Source organism: Anopheles funestus, chromosome 2RL (genome assembly GCF_943734845.2).
Source record: "Anopheles funestus chromosome 2RL, idAnoFuneDA-416_04, whole genome shotgun sequence".
Classification (NCBI taxonomy): domain Eukaryota; kingdom Metazoa; phylum Arthropoda; class Insecta; order Diptera; family Culicidae; genus Anopheles; species Anopheles funestus.
Window position 1 is genome coordinate 73,036,796 of NC_064598.1, and position 13,309 is coordinate 73,050,104.

The window sequence follows — 13,309 nt, forward strand, 5'->3', positions numbered from 1 at the left end:
TGTTTGCTTCAAAGATTGATCGATTACAAAGTAATAAAAGAAGAGAAAAAGGAAAAGCGTTCGTAATGTAAATGCTTTTGTGGACATTTCTTCGGGCTATGGAAGAAAACGGAAATGTGCGTAAGATGAGATAGTGAATTATTGTTTATTTGGTACACATTCGTTCAATATTTGCTATTTCTATTGCTGTTCGTCATTACATCGTTTATTGATTTGTATTGTGTTGATCAAGTGTGTTTTGCACGATACCCGAGCATCAATTCTATCTATACTACCGTACACGTACGGAGCTGTTTATCGGCTTCTGATTTGAGCATTATTATTTCGCAGTGTTGTGTTACACGCGCTTTTCTGTGAACTTTTGGAACTGGAAGATCTACAAAGCATTTCACAAGCATCCCATTGCTGTCTAGTAAGTTGAATCGGTCGTTAGTTTTTAATGGAACTGTTCCCTAATCGCTCGCTCATAATCATTTCCTTATCAAAACCTTACCAAGCGATTGCCTGTGGTTTTCTCAAAAAGAAACGAAAAACAAACAAACATTTTAATTATTTTCCGCTAACAATAGCTACATAATTTGTTGTATTATTATGATTGAAATGCATTGTGCTAGTTGCTCATAGTTTTTATGTTTTGTTTATCCACCTTCTGTTTCGTACCTATATTTAATCGACAATATTGAGTTAAGATGAAAGACGACGTAGGACAGTATTCAGGTGTTTTGATTACTAGAAAATTGACCATATTAGCTATTGTGAAAGCGCTACTGCGTGGACAAAACCATCACCATCTACTACTTTCGCATTATCTGATCGACGCGGGACCAGATGGAAGAATTTTAGAAAAATAGTTTCATATCGTTCTGTAGCCGCCAATCAACGTTGCTTCAATTCCTCACACTTTAGTTCTGGTTTTCGTTTTCCTTTGTTTTTTTTTTGTTTTTGGTAAATGTGTAAGGCCAGGGGGGGTATAGGTTTGAGTAGTAGAAATATTAGTTTAGAATATTATTGTGCTTAACATGGAGGGATTATGCACACACCTTGAGAACCGTTACCAACCGTATGTGCGCTCACGGGGAATGTGGAAGAACTTGGTTAAGAATCGTTATTTCACAAAGTGCTTTGTCATTTGTAGCGCAAACAAAAAACGGAGAGGAAACCAGACCCGTTGCTGTAGAGCATCGCATGAAAAAGGGTGTAATGGATCGTGTTTGCTTAGCCAATAACAAAACTCCTAAGAGAAAACACATCTGCAACTCATTCCCAACAAATATGCTCCCTTGTAGCTGTCAACCTCGTCGGCAGAAAAAACGTGGTAAGTAAATACTTAGAGCAAAATTAGTGAGGTATCTTCCATAATATCATAACATTCGGCACATCGACTGCTTGCTTACTGCCCGAGAAACAACTAGAAATATGTATACGGCATAAGTACATTTACCTATGCCAACGAACACGATTATATCTGGTTTACTACTTTTACACCTTTTTTTTTTTTTGGAGAAATTGGTCTCTGATTTGCAGAAAGCTATACCAATATTGTAATATAACTCTAATCTAATAAAATTTTCCTGCATTTTTCTTTTAATGGACCCAATTACTACAATTGCTACTCTAGTGACATTAATAACTGTCTATATTATTCCCTTCCGACCGCCTCACGTTGTCATTTTTTCATCAACCTTCTTCGAATGAAACATTCGTCAATATCGAACCTATTTTTGTCGTCAAAATACGGGGCAATTAACTTTTCGTGTAGAATTTTCTTTCGCAAAGATGATGCTATCGGTACGATAAAAGATAAATTGGTGTCGCGTGTCATTGAATTCTTAATTCGTGTAAGTTTAAACCGCCTTTCAAGAACAAGAACAGTGATATTCATGGCAGCATTAGTGCATAGCATACTGGTGCATTTTGTTTTTTTTTTGTTTAGAAGCGATAACACATTATAGATGGACTAGTCTTACTAGTCGCTCTTCAATTAAGAAGATTAACAATTTTAAGAGTAATCATTATAAACATAGTTTGTGCTTTAACTATAATTAGAATACAAACAACGTCCCGAGCATACACACAATCTCTCTATCCTGTGATTCTTCTACAATAAATTTGCATACATTCGGCTCTCGATACGTTGTTTTGTAGAGAATCGTTAATAAATAGCAGTAACAGATAGCACCAATAGAGTGGCTAATCAATAACTAGAGCATACATTTCGACGTTAGCTGGCTAAATCATCTCGAGGAAATGAAACAATAAATCATAAGCGAATCCATCGCTGATGATGATACCCGGGGTTAAGGGGTATCGTTCACACAAATGAGAACCTCGGTACTTCGGTATCGCACCAAACCATGATCGACGATAATACATATATACACAGTCGTATCCAGCCGTTCTAGCCGTTTGCTCGTTACGATGCTAACTCGTTCCATCGATGTGCTTCGCTGGTATAATGGTACGTGTGTGCTTTCGCATTGTCGTTAGTGTACGTTAGTGGTAATTCGAATATCTGATCACCGCCTTCGATCAATCAACGTAAAATATTAACCGCTTCGAAGTGGGAATCTGTCTAATTTAAATTTCGGATTTCGTTACTGTCGGTGCGAGACGCGAATAGGTGTTCATGCCCCGTTTGGGACCATCCTAAATTGACCTAAAACCACCAAAACCAAGCAGTTAGGTTTGGTGCAGCATACAACAACACCAAACCGAATGTACCTCTCGTTCTGTTGTGGATCAAATGGATGCCTAGTTCACGGCAACGTTCGCAACATTCGTGCTCGGTTCCTTAGCTTTGTCTTTTTCCTTGTCCTTATCCTTATCCTCCTTCATGAATAATAGAGGGCACATTCCCAGCAGGCAGCCGATCGTAATACCAAGCACACGCCCCTGGAGACCGCGCATTGCGTGGGAGAGAGAGTTTATTTAAGAGCAAAAAAGAAAAAAACGGAAATGTTTAAAATAAAATCGTGTACAGTGTAAAAGAAGTGTTCTTACACGTCTGATCAATGTGTACGAAAGAATAGTGTGTGGAATTGCAATTCCCCAAAAATTTAGGCGTGAAAATATTTCATGCAATAAATAATTCTATTGAAGGGAAACATCTCATCCATCATACGCATAGTACAGTCAATAAAAATTGTATTCACATCCTTACCAAATTGGCCGCCCTTCGGCTGGCTTTCATCTCCAGCTGTATTGGCGAAAGCTTCGGCGGTTTCACACCGCTCATTTCTGCCAGCTTCTCCACGTAGAATGCGGATCCGATGCCTATAACGTCGCTGATGGTATTCCCTAGCGCTGCCGCTGCCATTGTCGATATGCACATAAATAATCCGAGCGTATGCTCAATGTAGTCTCCCTAAACGGTCAATGAATAATAATTTGTATCAAAGGTTGGGCTTTATTTTAAGTTGCGATAGAAATCAGCATACGAGAATAGGGGGCGTTATAAGTTTGTGTAGTAAAATTAACTGTACATTGTTCACTAAACTTACCGCAATAATCATTGTGAAATTGTCGAGGAAACCAAATCCAATGAAGGGAAGCGCATTCACCAATCCGACTGTAAAATAAAATGGAATATTTTAAATATTAATATTATCATCACTATCATTTTTTCTTCAATAAGAAATACCAACTACAAATGGATAAAAAAGTTTTACATATCGTTTTTGATATGCAATTCTTAATTAAGTAAAATTTCCCGTATTATAAATTCACGACAGAAGTGTCTAACAACTCTTCGCTAAAATTCTTCTGCAGGTGCACATCGTTTATCATAATAAGAAATGCAAATAATGTCGGTATGCATTAAATCAATTAATAATAACTAATTTACATACCAGAGCATCATTTCCATCCCTGAATTTGCCCCGTTTTTCTTCAAGCAAATCTCAACGAAAGGCGCGCTATGGTGGTAATGTACGTCATTAAAAGTTTAAACACTTTACAACTTAACGGTTTTCGCCAGGTCACATTTAACAAACGCGTCAAACAACGAGCAAGAAACAGAGAAAAAAAACAGAGCGACAACGCGAAATTATGCTTCGAGCAGATCTCATTAGCAAAAGGACAACGAAAATCTCCCTCAAAGGAGTTTTATTTTTCCCCCTCAAAAGTTCATTCCTTGCTTCGGAGAAATCGGCATTGGTTGTCATTTAATTGCTTTGAACCAATTTGGGTGGTTAAAATCGAATATCTTCTTAAAGCTAAACATCTGTAAAACATTGAACGCTTCAAATTCATTCTTGTTTTAAAGGATTTAAGTTGGCAACATTTTTTAAACATTTTAAAACAAAAGTTCTTTATCATGTCCTTTGCTAAACTTTAATATTAAATATTGCACAACTGAAAAGAAGTTGCAAAATACAGCACAAAGATGTTAAATATTATTCTTCGGTCCGGAAATTGCCTTCCCTCCGGCAACAGAACAGTGTGTAAAGGAAAGAATCTGGAATGGAGTTCCTCGCCGGGTTGAATGATTTCCGGATAATGCAGCTTGGGGTTTCGGTTTAGTTTAGTATTAGGTAGAAGTTAACAAAACACTCGGTCCAACCTTAAATTCCTCACTGTCAGGCAGACATATTTGGCGTGGTTGTTATGGGTGGTGGTTGGTTTTTTTTTTTGGTACCATTTTTGGTTTGTTCACTTTGTCCGAACAGTATTATGTTACAAAAGCGGGACTGGTTTCCGGGCAAAAGCGAAAAACTTTCACTTTCGGAAACGTTTCATACCTAAACCCCTTTTCGCTGGCCTGAGGATACGGGAATAACATTCACCAGCACAAACACATCCTAAATCAATCCCAAAACTGTTGCTTCATGCAAACACGATGACTTAATTTGACCTGATAATACCGAAAATAAAACGTTACAAATCTACGATAAGCTTTTCTTTTTGTTAGATAGAAGATGTAATTATATTTTTAAAAATAATTTAAACAAGATTACAGTATGCAGTTGACTTTTAACAAATCTCCACATCAACGGACATGCACTTACTATCAATCAGGACTTCAATTAGTACATGATTCAGTTACTTCTCAATCAACCAAACGTTCTTCCAGTTTTCGCTCAGCTCACATATCCCACAAAATGTACACCATTCCTCGACCGTTTCGGTTAACGAATGGTGCTTCAATCGCTAGGGAGTATTCATCAAGTAGCTGCCACTGCCATTGCCTCGCATGATGAAACTCACACCATATGCGAATCAGCAATTCTTTCTGATGACTACGGGACTATTTCTATGCTCCCATTCACTTCACTCCTCTGTTCCACCCACTTACCATCATGAGTGGAAAGCGTTTGCCGTGCCGAGCACCAATGCCTCCAGAAAGGTACGGTTATGGGAAGGAAAATTTATCAAACGATAGCTTTGCCTGTGGAGCAAAAAAAAAACAGAAAACATACACACACAAACACTTCACCCAGGTGTAAGTGAAAAGGTTTCCTGCGGACGATCCAACCCGCAGGTCGACAAATGGTGCACCATGACAGCATGACAGTGCGACCTTAAATTGGTATGGGCGAGCTAAACTACTGGGACGGGAATTGGGACGAGCGTCACTATCTCTCTGTTGAAAAGGATAAACTTGCCATTGCGGAAACAGCACGGAAACAGGAGAGAGATTAAAAAAAAGCAACAAGCAAATTCCTCTACAACACACACAGGCGCTATTTGAAAGGATTTAATGTAAACCATTCAAGGTACGAAATGGTTTTGTTTCTTTTAAAGTTTTATTAATCGTAACAGCTTTACCAGATTTTCTTCACTATTACGAAAATGATTCAAATTAACGGGCTTAAAGTATAATTTTAATTATTCAACATTCCAATCATTCCCTCTCTTCACTAATAGCGTTTATTTTCCAATACTTCCGTTCACGTTGTACGAAAAACACTTATTGCTTTAAACCTTCTTCAACAACGAAGTATTCAAATTCTCATTCTCATCAAATGAAATCTCAAGCTTTGATTTCATTCAGCTGTCAAGTGTCCATTCAAAGGAAAAACAGATGCCATGGCCAGTTTTCCAGTCACAATGCCATTATTGTATGTGTTCTGGGCAATAAAAGGAATGCGGGACAACAATAATTGCCTGTTCTTTCGTTTCAATTGTGCTACACGTGACACATTAAGGGAAATGTACGTCAGCGGCAAAGGCAAACCATCCACAAAAAGGAAAACTTTTACCGTGAATAGCAAGGAAGGGATACCATCAATTTATATGGGTTTGTTTAGCTGGCAAATAAATTTACCTTAAAAAAGGGAAACAATTTAATGTTAAACTTACGAGTTTTGTACAGATAATTGTTTTAACGTAAAGCACCATGCGCCTCCATTAGGGCGTATCTCACGCAGCTACTGTACAGGAGGGTGTTATAGTGAGCATTTTCGAAAAAATGCATTATTTTTATCAAAGCTTAGAATTTTAAAAAGCATTTTGTAATTTTGTTCAAATCAATGCATCGATAAAAAATAATAAAATTACACCCCATGCTGTGAACTCATCGCCGTACAACAGCGTTAATGTTCAAGCGCAATTATCTCGAACCCACGTTTTGAACATTTGTACCCAGAATTTCTCGAAGAACTGTGCATCGATGGACTTCAAATTTTCATCAATTCACCACACCGTTTACTAGCACATGTCAAGAGCTTGTTTTTTTTTAAATTTGAAATATCTTTGCTTTATAAGCAAAATACTATTGCCTTTCTTGTCTTTTAACGAGCGCCATTTTGTCATTAATCTAAAATCAAGCATTTACCAGCTTTAAGTACGTTCTTTTAACACATTTGTTGTATTCCGAAACGTAAGGCTATAACAAAAATGCGTTTTTTTAAAGCATTTCGAATTTCGAAAGCTCTAAAAACTTATTTTTTTATGATTAATAAAATTTTACTTTTAATTGTGCATACTTATGGACAGTAAATGAGGTTATTTTTTCTTTTGGGATATCTCAAAAAAAACTTTCGAGCGTCTAAGTGTATATTACCATTAAAACAAATTTTAATACTACCCATACTTACGTTTCATGAGGTCCGATGTGGGTGGTACTGGTACGGTTTCGGCTGCGTGAAGGTATAAATTGAAGGTATCGATTAATTGGAGAGAAAAAAAAAATTTTTAAAACAACCAATTTTTGGCACACAAAATGTAGATGGCCTAAACCCATCGTTTGTTTTGCTCTCTACACAACTACTTATTTTCGAGCGAGCTAATAAAAATGTTCTAAAGCAATGCAATGTTTAGTTTTTAGGCATGAACACCAGGCAATGAGAAAAATGGTAAAGAGCACCAGGTGCCTTAGCAAAAAGGAAGACAGAGAGAGAGAGAGAGACAGAGAGAGAGAAACTGACAGAAAGCGACCAGAATTAAATTCGTTCCATGCATAATTTAACATCAAAAGCAGGGCCAGAAACTGGTGGCTCGCCATTTGCTGCAGCACCGCAACACAACACACAAAAAGGCATGAAATTAAATCATTCGAAACCAGACATTGGGTTGTTTTCTGTACGATGTTTGCAATGCTTTCGGGGCAATGTTAGTGCTTAGTGTGTACTGCCGTTTTTCGTTTCCTAGTCACGGTTTTGCTATGTAAGGATGTTTCATGCACATTAAGTGGGGAAGTGTGTTAGCCATTACGCACTTAACGCTTTCAGGTTGCTGATTTTTTTTTGTAGTATACAATTTATATAATTGTCCTAGGCAGTAGGTAGCACACACGTACTGTACGTGTCATGCCAATTTATGAAGCAATCTTCCATCGATCGTTCTAAATTACATTCTATCACGAAAGCGACCATCACCTGCCACATCATGCTTTGTCTTGTTAGGTTTACGTTAATAAAAGAAACAATAATAACGAGAAAAGAGTGAAAAAGAGGAAAAAAAAGCTAACAAAACAATCTCACACGTCGATAAAGGAAGCCATGCAATCAATAGATAATAGGAACGCAAAAGGCATAGAAAGCCATTCCCCTTTTACGTTGCGTTTCAATTTTCACCATCCATCCAATAACGTCCAAGCTTTCCACTGGGTTGAGCAATGTCCCTTTCTACTTCAATCAATGTTACAGCAGTAGTGCAGAATTACTTCTAATGTTTTTTTTTACGTTTGGTTTGTTTATTTGCCACAGCGTATGACGCTCACGTAGGCACGATAACACTTTCCGTATTTCGCTCACCGTTGATTAATGCAGGATTGGTTGATTAGTATAATAAAGGTTTTCTGATCCTTTCGGTAAGATAAATAAGTCTATCCTCTCTCGTGTTGCTCGTGCCCGAAGTTCAGACCAAGATCAGACAAAATCAGGATAACATTATTCTACCTGGGCTGGCGTTTGATGTAAGCTAAAACCAACAAGATTAATTGATGCTAACCCCACGTTCCCAAAAAACATGGAGTTTTCCATGTGGATTTAATTTCATCTCCCCTTTTCTCCAATCTCGGTTCATCCTGCTGCTGGTGAATCATGCGCTAAAATTATATCATAAATCATGCACATACTTGAAAAGAAATAATGGAAGCCTAAAGGCTTCTAAAGAAGCAAAACTGTTACCCACTTATCATGTATCTTTTCGTTTCTAGAATTCCTTATTAATAATCCAATTAAAAACTAATAACGTACTTACTACCTTTACATATATATATTATTAAGTATTTCGCCTATTAATACTAGCATTTGCACACATTGTTTCTGCATTACATAAAATGCAAATTTAATCGATGTACCGTAGAACATAAACCGTAATAGGGGAGGAACACAATTTCTACGCCTAGGATCAATTTGGGGCGCAACGAAAACAGTCAATATAATGCAAAATCAATATTTACACAACGAGCACGATTCATACAACGGGGTTGCAACATGAAATTAGCTCCGGGTGCTCTGACATCGGACGTGGTTCTAGGGGGTCGGGGGAGGGTGGTCCAATTTTTGCCCAAATACCGTATCCTACCGTTTACATAAACGACTACCTTCGACACACATTCACACATGTAATCTCGACTGTTGCACATACGAAAGGGGACCTACCGAATACGCTTACTTATATGTACCATTTCCATTACGAACGGACTTAATTTGCGTCTAAGGGCGGATGGGAGAGAGAATTTAAAAACAAAATAACATCTGACTACAGAAGTACGAAAATGTTTTCCATTAAGCATAATTTTGTGGTTTTAATATTAATCAAAAAAAAGAAAACGATCAACTCTAATCGTACCCGCATTATTTAAAAATTATAAAAATCTAATATTTTAAATCTAATTTATTTTCTATATGCAATGTTCACATATTTCTTATTACACGAAATAAAACTCATTTAAGTACGGTACGGTTAGGTTTAACTAGTTGTATTTAAAAAATTGGCCAAAATTTTAAGTAAAAAGTAGTTTGCAAAATATTTTTAATTCTACAATAGTATCGAAACTGCATTAAGGAGTTATACAAGCGCAGCATAAAAATTTAATTTAAATCTAAATAAATGTTTTAATAAAGTTGATAACTAATAGCGACTAGCTGCGTGTTACATATGTAAAAAATGAATGAAAACTCATCCCCTTTTTAACCGTTAACCTTTTACTGGAATGTGACGAAATAATACGCCCCCTTGTACGCATATTTTAAAGATCCAATTATCCAAAATATATTTCCTGGCAGGTTAAGCATTAGTAGATATGAACGGAGGTCAGGGTGGGTTTAGCAAAAAGGTTAATAGTAAGCAAAATGGGCAAAAGTTGTGAATGAAGCACTCGTATACTTATGCATAAAACCTTCCCTATTCCACTGTCACACGCAAAACCGAAACACCCCCATTAACGCGCTTGGCCTAAGTATAGTCTAGGTATAATGGAAACCAAAACTAAAAACCGAAAAGAAAAAAACCAACTAACACGAAACCAATAAAAAATAACATACACAAAGCATACCGAACTTTTTTTGCAGCCAATCTTCCGGCACCGCGCAGTAGGAACCGGTAGGATCTACATCTCCCAGGGCAGGTTTTAGTTTTGCTGGACGACCGAATCTACTTCGCCAAACGGTTGCTGCCAACTGCCCTATGTTGTACGGGGGCGTGGGGGTGGAAGGATTTAGAATATAGTAATTCAGCCATTTCTCATTCCCGCTGTCGTTACGGATCGCAACGCTTTTATTAGTACTTGGGGACCCGGGCAACTAATGACGGTCAGGGGAACGTTGACTACCCGACACACACATACACGCACACATACACGGAGAGAATCCAACACGTACAAATGCCACCTGGCAAAGGATATTATGGTGACCTAAAGCAGCTAGCGTGATCACAACATTACCACCTGTTATACAATGATCGTAGGCGGAACGATTCAGCTTTACTAGCCCTAAACCCTAGACCGGGGAATTGTGTCTAGTGTATTATAAGTTATGAATGAGCGTGTCGTTTCGACTAAAATAGAATTTTGCCATTTCTAGTGGTATTGGCTAGTGACTGTTTGCCCTTTTTTTAAATACATGTTCTCTTTTGTACTACAGTTACACAATAAATAAAAGCAAAGCTTCCAAGAAACAAAAAAATTTACTCATTTTCTTCCAAATAAATTACTAAATAATAATACCTATTTATTCGAATCTAACGAGAGCGTGAAACTAGCAGTGAAAGCAAAATGTGACCTATATATATTTACATATTTGGCACAAGGCGATTGCTCATTTTGCAACTGGCGTCCAAATAGCACATTGCATAACCCAACTAGGGGATGACCGGCGGGAGCAAAAAAAAATATGGTTTTTGTGCCCACCTTTAAATCATAATTATGATCACACCTGACCATAATTTACAACCACACACACACACACACATGAAAGAAAAGGAGTCACATGTAAATAAGGCATAAAATTGTACAGCTAATCAAAGGCAAAAGAAAAAAGAAACATAGTATGTACTAGAAATAATACGAACGATTACCACTTATCGATATAAAACATCTAAATTAAAATCACATCAATCGCTGATAGATGATAGTAGAGCAAGAGTGTAGTAGAAAAGGCGATAGAGGGGTGTGTGCGGGGATAGAGCGCAGCTTATGTATTGGAAAGGTCCTACTATACGAGAAGTAAGATAACATTCCCTGTGCTAACGAGCGGTACGTGCAACAACTGCCGCAGAGACAATTACTGTCCCGATAGGGACAAATGTTGATAAGAGCGTGTGTATGTGGTAAACGTGTGATGAAGTACGGTGGTTTGGGATACTAGATAGGGGTGTTGACAGAGTGTGTTGACTGGTTCTTTGTTGTTTGTGTGAAGGTTTTTTTTGCTGTTGTTGTTTCTTTTTTGCAGATGATACACAGGTGGTGTTGGAGTGGCCATTGAGCTGGGAAAGGATTGAGAGTATCATTTTGGTTCAAGATTGATTACATCATTTCAACCCGATGAAGCATGGCGCGCAGAGGAAGAATTGTCCTTGTGCGTGATTATAAATAATCATTTACTCCAACTCACTCTATCTATGTGGTTTGGAGTTTTGCAGCAGTTTTTGCTCTTTCCGTCCTAATGCTTCACTGGCGCGGCAAAAGATGTAATCGGGTCCGAATGTGTAAGAGGAGCACACAGCGTGCGTGGTGAATAGGAAGAAAAGCCAGAACTTGTTGCTTGTTGGTGGATAAAGCATTGTACTTGCGCGCGATATCAACGCAACGAATAGACCCATTTCGACCGAATGACCGATGGATGAAACCAACAATTGAACGAACGATTTTTGTTTACATTTAATCGTTTCTACTGGGTTGAGCGTAACCATTACGTACAGCATTAAATTCGCCTGTTCTATTTTTGCATACTGAGGAGAAGCATTTTTCGGCCAACCAGCGTTACCGTGCGGGACAAATTCTGGCTTCCCATTTCCATATACCGCCGAAACGGTCCTTTGTTTGCTTTGTGTGGTTGAAGGGATCAAGGAGAGGGACAGACACACACACACACACATCAAGAGAGAGTCGAAAAATAAAGGGATAAAGTGCTGCTAGGCGCTGCTGCGGGAGCTCAAGTGTTAAATTTCACCTTCAAACTTTGCCTTCACTTTGTTGGATTCGAATTGCTTCAGCGTGTTCATAAGCAATTCTCTTTCATCCTCGTTTAACCTGTACACCAGATCGTGCAGCTGTTCCCGGGTTAGGGTAGAGGCTGCCTGCGTATACGACCGCGAGCTGGTGCCAGTTCCCGCAAAGCACGAACTCGCCGTAACCGTTCCGACCGGGTTGTATCCATTTCTTCCAGCAATTCGTACGGGCTGCGGGCGGTGTAGAGCATCCGTGCTGTAGGAAGACGTGCATGCCATCCCATCGCGTATCTGGTGACTAATCCGTGGCATTCGAGGTGTACAGCATTTCGCACACCGTGACATCATACTGGTAACGCGCACCAAACACGACACGTTCGCACTCATCTGCACACACGGTAACCGCACGGAGTTATCCGGAAGCTGTGCACGGGAAGGAAATTGGTTTCACACTGCCGAAATCACTCTTATCAGCACGAATATGCTACCTCGGCTCGCGTTCGATTTCCCAACGAAAGATGTGGTACGGTTTGCTAAATTCGTTTTACACTCCCAAGTTGGTCACAACCACTACGATGCTTCTGGTTCTCGATTTCCCTCCAGAAGCAGTACGGTGAGAGAAAATTCGTTTAGCTTTCCCGAAAACCACTCTTATCAGCCCGAAAACGCAGCGGAGTCTGAACGTGGGAAAGAACAACAACAAATGACAAGACAAGAAACAAATAAAGTAAAGGCAACGCAAGCAGAATGCGCGGGCTGGACCGTTGCGTGCAGTTTGACAGTTGGTGAACCAACGCTGAAGGAAGGCTGCTATTGAGGGTTAATTACACAAAGCTCCGAAAATTTTTGTATTTTTCGTGAATATCGCTTGAACTCCAACACACAATCAAAAAAGATAAATGTTTTATGATGGAAAGATGGATGATTATGTGTTAAAAGTAATAATTATTCATCCAACACCGGTAACAAATCAGGAGAAGCAATTGTTTAAAAAGTGCGCATTTGAAGGAGCTAGGTTCATTTTAATTTCGTTCAGCAATGAATTCGACTGTTAAGATTCAAATCTTATTGAAACACTAGCTTACCATTCAAACCTAGCTTTGCCTCTAAAAATATGTGTTGTAATGAAGTTTAGACTTTACAGAACAAATTCAAAAGGAATTCTCGATATTTTGTTTTATAGATTATCGGAAAACATTTGAATAAAGATCTGTGTCGTTAAGAAACTTTTCCAAGGCTCTAAAACAAAAAGGTG

At 38.5% G+C, this 13,309-nt stretch overlaps 1 protein-coding gene across 2 annotated transcripts; it reads right to left on the reverse strand.

Annotated features, from left to right (window-relative positions):
* Nucleotides 1-121: 121 nt before the first annotated feature.
* On the reverse strand, nt 122-12,767 carry LOC125760611 (transmembrane protein 65). Of its 2 annotated transcripts, XM_049420901.1 has the most exons (7): nt 12,543-12,767; nt 12,057-12,477; nt 9,944-10,072; nt 7,038-7,079; nt 3,501-3,568; nt 3,161-3,364; nt 122-2,892 (listed from the first exon to the last, which is right to left on the reverse strand). In XM_049420901.1, exons 2-7 carry the CDS (start codon nt 12,439-12,441, stop codon nt 2,752-2,754), a joined length of 969 nt encoding a protein of 322 aa, XP_049276858.1. In that variant the 5' UTR covers nt 12,442-12,477; nt 12,543-12,767; the 3' UTR covers nt 122-2,751. The 2 variants fall into 2 exon arrangements, with proteins under 2 accessions (XP_049276858.1, XP_049276859.1); XM_049420902.1 differs by lacking the exon at nt 9,944-10,072 and having other exon boundaries at nt 12,057-12,767.
* Nucleotides 12,768-13,309: the final 542 nt, after the last annotated feature.